Consider the following 8193-nt stretch of genomic DNA (forward strand, 5'->3'; position numbering starts at 1 on the left):
TATTATTTTATTACCTGTATATGGATATTTGATAGTAATAAATTAATTAAACGCTTATAAAAAATAGCTTCATGACTACTATAATTATTTGCTTGTTTAGAAGATTTCAAATTATTTTGATCTTCATTATTGTTTTGCATAACTTTTACCCTAAAAATATTAACAAACAATATTTTTGTTATTAAAAATTATTTATGTTATTAAAAGTAAGTTACGATATATTATATACATATATATATAAATTTTAAAAATTATATATTATATTATATGCAGAATATAATATATACATTTATACATACATAAAATTTTATATTAAAAAAACCAATATATACATATTTATGTACTAATTTGAATAATATGATATAATGTTTATTACTTCTCTATTATTATTAAAATTCCATCATAATCTAAATTATATACATATCATATTTTATACATACATGTCCACTTCTATGTCTTTAATCATTGTTTTACTTTGTTTATTATAGAAAAATGAATGTGGATCTATTAATTCTTCTGTATTCCTATAAAAAATTGTTGTTTATTTCATATTTGTAAAAAAATAATAAAAAAAATTATTTAATTGTTAAATTTAAAAATTATATATACACTTTAATAGAAATGTATATACTTACTCTATATTTTCAAAATAATTTTCATCTTCACAATTAATAACTAAAATGATTGCAAAAATATGAATTGACAAAAAAATAAATTCTCTTGAATACTTCATTATATACAAAAATAAACTTTGAATACGATATCTTCAACGATTGAAATTTATATGAATACTATTCTAAAAATATTGATGTTATCAATGTTTATCAATAATAACCATAACCTATCTTTTTGTTTTTATATTATAATACACTGCAAATAAATATATAAAAAAGATGAAATATATATCAAGTTTAATATTAATATATATCACGTTTAATGATTTGCAATAATTTATTTAAATCACAAAACGGTAAAATATTTACTTAAAGCAGTGATACCACTCCATGTTATATTAAATTATAGTACTAGAAAAGTTTAAGATAAGATGCGCTGTTATCTTATTTAGCATTTAACTTGTAGCGCCATTTCTTCAAAAAATATCAAACATGTTGTATATTATTACCGACATTAAGATTATTTTTCATTGAAAAGCTTTAAAATTTCTTCCTTTCTTTATTGTCGAATCAAACTTTCATTTGTTTAAAAAATTATTGTAGTTGTCATCGAATCAAAATATTCACACATTATATATCAAGGTATATTGTTTTAAGAAAATAATATCCTAGAAATATATTGTAAAGTTAAAAATGTAATATCAATAGATTTCACAATAAAAACTAGAAATAGAAATAAAAGTATATTCAATTAATATCTCATCTCTTTATGTTCGAAATCAAGCATCAAATAAAGCGAGAATATAGTGCGAAAAGGACAGAAATAGAATAAAAATATTGAAATCAGCGCCATCTTTAGAGTGCCGCAAATGAAACTTATATAAAAAGGACAGAAAATAATAGGAAAAAGATAGATATAGATTAAGAATTGATCATCAATGCCATCTCTCGAATGCTAACGATATCATTTCAAAAGAAAGATAAAGTAGAACAAGAATTAAATATTATCGCCATCTTTCGAATCTTTTAAAAAGATTTTTAAAGTGATATATTCAGTATTTACAAGATGGCGCGAATAGTCATTTCTTTTCTACTTTATCCTATTTTCAAAAAGATATCTTTACTACTCAAAAGATGGAGATAATAACTAATTCCTACCTACTTTATCCTACTTTTGAAGAAATGTCTTTGATACTCGAAAGATGGCACTAAAAATCAATTCTCATTCTATTTCTATCTTTTTCTTATTATTTTCTGTCCTTTTTATATGAGTTTCATTTGCGGCACTCTGAAGATGGCGCTGATTTCAATAATTTTTACCCTATATCTATCCTTCTCGCATTATTTGTTCTCCTTGTCTATATTTATTTTATAAAATGTGCTCAAGATGATTTCGATATTTAATTAACTTTATCTTCTTTTGCTTTTATCTATATTGTTTAAATATTAATATTTATAATTGTATATTAACATTATATAAATATAATTTTAATAATATATTTTAATGTATTTAAATGTATTTTTTTAAAAAATCTCAAAAATTAATATTATTTTCATTATGTTGTAATATTGTATTTTTCTATTGTAAAAAATAGGAATATAATTTTTAATTCATGAATAATTCAACTTATGTATAAGTTGAATACTATTCGTAATAATCGAAGAAATATATCAGAATTATTTTTAAAATGTGTAAATTAATTTTTATGATTGAATATAATTTTTGTACTCACCTCTTTAAAAGAAAAAAATGCTAAACATGATTTCTTGCACAATCAAAAAATAAAATACAAATTTCTATCAAATGTTAAGTCTATTCTGTATTTTATCTGTGATTTAACTATACCTATATCTATATATATATATATATATATCTGTATGTATATATGTATGTTATCAAATTTAATATTATATATTGACATTTAAATACATACAGATATTATCAATTGCTTGTGAAATATTTTTAAATATTTAATATATATTAAATAATTTTATCTATATGATAAATAATTTCATCTATACATATTTTTACAAATTGTGTGACGTATTAGCTATAGAAAATAGATCTCAGTATAAATAAGAAATTTAGTACATTCATTTATGCATAAAGAAACTGTGATTGAAAGAAATTCATAGTAAAAAATTAAAATGGAAGTTTTAAATCATTTCGAAAATATTGATGAAAGGTATGTTTCTTATTGTTTTTTTTATTTTACATATATTCCTTCACATAAACACAATATAACTATAAACATGAAATTTAATATACTAATAATAATTTCTTTTTTATATAAAATTATATATTCAAGTTTTATAGAATATATAAATCTATATTTATATTTCGTAATATAAAATTTTGTTTTATATGGAACATTATGTACTTTAATCTATAAGGTTATCTTGTAGAAAATATAATTTTAAATTATTTAGAATATTTAGAATATTCTAAATTAATTGGGTTCTTTGGTATACTTTTATTTAATATTTAATATTTTACAGTGTGGATGAGAATACAATTAGCAATGATAATGTTGGTGTAGTTTTAGAAGAAGCTGAAATAATAGATTGTGATACAGAAATAGAAACTGTTACAGAAGAAGATAATATACAGTATCAATTATGTGAAGTAAATAGGAATGATAATACAGTAGCATATCGTGTAGTACAAGTTGGTGATAATCACATAAATAATGCTGAATTGTCAATAGCTGCTCCAATAAATAATACTGTTCAAGTTTTAACTTCACCTATAAATGGTCAATTTTATGTACTTAGCAATGGTAATGAAGTTGTTTCTTCAGAATCTGCAAGAACAGTTGCACCACGTGTTAAACTTCAAATAGATAATCCTCAGAATATTCTTACTAATATTAAAAAGGTAATATCTTATATGGTTTATAATTAATATTAATAAATACTAAAAAATATTTAAAAATACTAATATATTAATAAAAATATATTAAAAAATATTAATATTATTGTTAATAATATTATATAGAGAGATGAAAGAAGAAGAGTAACTCATAATGAAGTTGAGAGACGTCGTAGGGATAAAATTAATAATTGGATTTCAAAATTAGGAAAGCTTTTACCAGAATGTGAACAAAGTACAACAGCTGATGGAGATGTAAAAACGAATTTTGAGTTGCAGGTATTATTTTGATTAACTAATTTTTCAATAATTTATATCTTATTTGATAATTCATTTTCTATATCATTTTTATTCCAAACATTTATTGAAATTTTATACTTATAGAGTAAAGGAGGAATCTTGGCAAGAGCATGTCAGTACATTACAGAATTACGAGAAATACAGGAAAATTTCGCACAAAGTTTAGACGAAAATGCTCAGTTATCAGAAGAAGCTAAAACTTTAAGACAAGTGGTAAATCAATTAAGAAAGGAAAATTCCGAATTAAAAGCACAAATTTCAAAAAGTACTTATATACTTGGTACTTAATTTCCATAAATACATAATAAATAGTAATAGAAATTTGGATTTTTATTAAATATTTTTTCCATGACAGTTTTATCCAAAGTATATATTATTTTTACTTATATTTGTAAAAAATAATGTATAGGAAATGCATAATTCAGTGCAATAAAGTAATAATAATGTAGTAATTATAAAATGTTTATTTACATATATTTAACTGAGTATATATTTATATTTTGAAAACAATTGTAAACATATTATGTAATTTCAACTGTACATATCATAAACAATAATTATTTATAACGTGAACAATCGAGCAAAGGGAGTAATTTATTATTAAATCATTAAATTAAATATACAAATATACAAAACATTGTGCTATTAATCAATAATTAATCTTATCCAAAAGTTATATCATTTAATTTTAAAGTTTCTTATTGCCTAGAATATGTTGAAATTTTCACTAATGACGAGTTCTACAATATTTACACTCATAACGGTATCTAAGTTATTTACACGAAATCAAATACATTATCGTATCAATTGTTTTTTTTTTTTTTAAATATTTCAAAGTGTAATATGTTCGTGTATATTAATGATATACAATAATGTCAATCATTAATATGCACGTGCAACTAATATTGAATATTACAAGGGACAATATATGCATTCACATATATATATATGCAACAGCCTAAACTGTTATTACTGTAAAGTTTATTAATATTATTGCTTCAAAGCACATCGTTTGTGCAGAATTTGTTTTAATATTTTCAGAGTAATAATACAAATTTTCTAATTTATAAATATAGAAAGAATACACGTCGAATTATTCATCACATATTGAGTTACGTGTCTTTATCAAGATATGTAGAACAATAATGCAAAGAATAAATTATCGTAATGTTCATTTTTTTTTTCGATAATTAATACATGTTGCATATATTTGTAATATTACTCTGATAATTTATAAAAGTTTTTTTTCTTTATCGATGTCGGTGAAATTCAATGAAATTCTGAGTTGTGCAATGTAATGATGACTATCATTTCAGCATTTATAATTAATATGTAGATATTTCTCTTTTTATGTTTAGTTACATTGGCCATTATTATAATTGTCCTTACATAACAATGCTTACAAAGAAATTGCGTTCGAACAAATAAATATATTCCTATAAAAATAAGTTTTAAATGAATTAGGTCCAGCAATAAATGTATCGCTTCTAATCTACACATCAATGATTAATGATCTCTGTACAATTGAGTAGGAATCTTGCTCTTTCACTTTGTTATCATATTGTCCTTTTCATATACTAAATACTATGCCAGAAAATAAGCAAAAATATACTTCTGTGTATTGTTTATGTTTTACAAATATTTCTTCTTTTTTTTTTATTGTAAAATTACGCTCGAAGGCAGAGAATAATAATTTTTTTTTTTAAACATATAATTTGAAGATTATACATTCGTTAGAACGATAAAGATTATCAGAAACGAAAAAAAACATATCTAATAAACATATTGGCAGTGTTGAAAACTTTCACAATTGGTAGTGGATTAGTTTTTTGAAATGTTAATTGAAATATGCGATGAAGAATTACAGACAGTATGCATACTCCATTAAATCTTTAACATACAAAACACAGAGGTTTTTGCTGGCTGTCTGGCTTTCATCGTGATATTCTCTGTAACATTTTTCTGTACAAGAGTAGAAAAATTTGAAAGATATCTCAGATGATTCTTTTTTCTTCTTTAGAAACTAGAAACTGCTAAAGCAGCAGTAGAAAAGAAGCTTTGATGTGCGAGTATTTACACGTTTAATGATATTTATATTGTTAATACTGTCCGCCTCTATATCTGACGTAGAAATATAATTCTCCGTCCATTTACTAAAAATTTAAAACCTTCATACGAACTACGATGAGTATTACAATTTACTGCTTTTTAAATGAAATGATGATAATTTTAGGCAGTAAAGGAGCGAAACAATTTAAAATTTTTTTTTCTTTTTTTTTTTTAATGAATATGTGATACGTTTCGCTTCACCGAGAGAAAATTTCAAGATATAATATTTGTATCAATTGTTTTTTTTTCAGTGTGCACTCTAAAATACATTATCTAAATTGTCATCAAACTAGAAATACAATTAAAAGATTTTTCATTTTGAAACTGCAAATATATATATATATATAAGTTGATCTATGTTGAAATTCGATTACACTTTTATTATACTTTTCTCTCAGTGCTTCCCTCATACCTATTTACTCGTAAATCTCTGGAAAACAAACATTTCTCAATCAGTCTTTATTACCATAAAAAATGGATGGCCATTACTAATCCATTGTACACAACATACAAGCGGTTGCATTTCAATAATGATAAAGTTTCATCACTGGTCTTTCATGTGTTTCCATGATAAGTGTGACTAGTACTTTCTCTTTAATACCGCAAAAGCTCACTAACGGCTTTACACATATATGTATTTATACATGTCTAATAATAAGTGCATTCATTTTTCTAATTTATGTAACTTTTTTTCTTCGATTATATTTTCTAATTTGATCCGCTTCGATACTTGTTGCTTTGCTTTTAACCGCTCGATCTCTTCATATTTCTCCAAACTTTCTAATATTCTTCATTTCACTTGAGATATTCTCATAAACGTTGCTTGTACGCATACTCTCCTTTACGTAAATTTATAATTATGCTTAATTAATATAATATTTCTGGCGATTATAGTTTGAACAAACAACGTTTATCATTTTCTAGAAACAACTAAGTGATAATACCTTGTTCAAACTTCATAGATGCGTTGATAGATGCGTGATTATAAGACGAGAAAGCGTAGAAGAATCTTTTTTCGAGGCAGTGAAATTAAATATCGCCAACGATATAAAGTTACACTTTTCTTTTCTTTTTTTTTCTTCTTCTTCTTCTTCTTTTATCGAACTGTATGTGTTTAAATTAAACAAGAATACTATATAATCGGACTGGTGAAAATTGTAGCGTTTTACTATCCTGTCAACAGGACGTATCGATATTATTGTTATCGACAGATTAAACGTCAAACTTAACAATTATATAAATAAAATACCTTCGTTCCATACATATGATAAGCGCTTGTTATCGTTTGCCTTCGTGTTGATTAAAACGAAATATTCGATCGCTTGATTATTCGAATATTCTTGAACGTCGAAACATCGAAGAAAATCCGAATAAATCAAGCTGATAAGGAACTTTTTTTTTAAGAAAAGTTTCTCACACGAGTAACGCGTGAACGAAATTCATAGTTACGAAGCAACGATCGAGCGCTTCTCGTTAAACTTTCACAAGTCGATGTATGGCACGAAGGTAGGCCTGTCTCAGGACGGCTGAAGTCGTGTATTTTTCTTGCTGCTACCGAATGTGAACCAAGTGCCAACTTTACGCCCTAACGAGTTTGTCGTGGCCTGCCCGACCATTGTTGGCATTTCGTAAGCCGACTCTCTTTTGTACGTTTTGTCTGTAATTATTAAATTTAAACGATATCTAATTATTATCCAAGATTTAAATTAATTCTAATCCGAATAATCGGATAACAATTATTTTACGTACTGCGAGGTTTAATTGGCGGTCTGTTCTGTTGTCTCGTTGCAGCGAGTCTAGCTAGTTGCCTCGCTGCAGCAGGAAACTCTAACCCATCGTTTCTGTCCTGTGCAACCAATCTTCGCTCCTCCGCCATGGCTGTCAACCATCGACGTTTCTCTTCCGCTGTGCGACAACAGAATAATAACCATTTATCTCGAACACAGCTGTACACTTTTAAACAATGCCTCACTGTTACACCCAGTTGGTGATCTGTAAATTAACAAATGATCGATATTTGGAATTGGATCGATGATAAAATACACGATGGTTTGAAAAACTTACCTTTACCATCGGGAACATCGATCACTTCGCTTGTGTCGAGATAAATTCGTCCTTTGTATACGTAGGTATTCCTCTTTAAAATATCCTTTTTACAATATACTAACTGATGATCGAACAGGAAGAGGGTGATATTATTTGTCCACATGCCAGTAGTGACTCTTACAGCTTCACCTTGATAAATTAATTGGGACGAAACTTCTATGAGATCTTCTCCCTGTGAATTAAAAAAAAAAA

The 8193-nt window shown here is 25.2% G+C and overlaps 3 protein-coding genes across 6 annotated transcripts in view; 1 reads left to right on the forward strand and 2 right to left on the reverse strand.

Annotated features, from left to right (window-relative positions):
- Nucleotides 1–733, reverse strand: part of LOC102676824 (chloride channel CLIC-like protein 1) — a 2871-nt gene extending 2138 nt beyond the window's left edge. For both annotated transcript variants that reach the window (XM_031510688.1, XM_006616172.2), the window contains exons 1-3: nt 636–733; nt 441–524; nt 15–150 (exon numbers count right to left, since the gene is read on the reverse strand). In XM_031510688.1, coding sequence (XP_031366548.1) covers nt 15–150; nt 441–524; nt 636–733 — 318 coding nt within the window. The remainder of the gene's footprint in view (nt 1–14; nt 151–440; nt 525–635) is intronic.
- A 1806-nt stretch (nt 734–2539) lies between these two features.
- LOC102676961 (upstream stimulatory factor 1-like) lies at nt 2540–4404 on the forward strand. Its single transcript, XM_006616173.2, has 4 exons — nt 2540–2800; nt 3114–3492; nt 3613–3765; nt 3871–4404. The coding sequence occupies exons 1-4, from the start codon at nt 2763–2765 to the stop codon at nt 4072–4074; spliced, it is 774 nt and encodes a 257-aa protein (XP_006616236.1). The 5' UTR covers nt 2540–2762; the 3' UTR covers nt 4075–4404.
- Nucleotides 4405–6056: 1652 nt separating this feature from the next.
- The window catches only part of LOC102677107, an 89804-nt gene continuing 87667 nt past the window's right edge, over nt 6057–8193 (reverse strand). For all 3 annotated transcript variants that reach the window (XM_006616175.2, XM_006616176.2, XM_031510683.1), the window contains 3 exons: nt 7960–8173; nt 7645–7887; nt 6057–7552 (listed from right to left, as the gene is read on the reverse strand). In XM_006616175.2, the coding sequence (XP_006616238.1) occupies nt 7413–7552; nt 7645–7887; nt 7960–8173 (597 nt within the window). In that variant the 3' untranslated portion in view covers nt 6057–7412. The remainder of the gene's footprint in view (nt 7553–7644; nt 7888–7959; nt 8174–8193) is intronic.

This window comes from Apis dorsata, unplaced genomic scaffold (genome assembly GCF_000469605.1).
Source record: "Apis dorsata unplaced genomic scaffold, Apis dorsata 1.3 scaffold_254, whole genome shotgun sequence".
Taxonomy (NCBI): Eukaryota; Metazoa; Arthropoda; class Insecta; order Hymenoptera; family Apidae; genus Apis; species Apis dorsata.

Bases quoted from the DNA above. Each gene is read 5' to 3' on its own strand.
- LOC102676961 (XM_006616173.2), top strand. From the start codon at position 2,763: ATGGAAGTTTTAAATCATTTCGAAAATATTGATGAAAG. The intron at 2,801-3,113 runs GTATGTTTCTTA...AATATTTTACAG, and splicing joins TTCGAAAATATTGATGAAAG to TGTGGATGAGAATACAATTA. The intron at 3,766-3,870 runs GTATTATTTTGA...TTATACTTATAG, and splicing joins AAACGAATTTTGAGTTGCAG to AGTAAAGGAGGAATCTTGGC.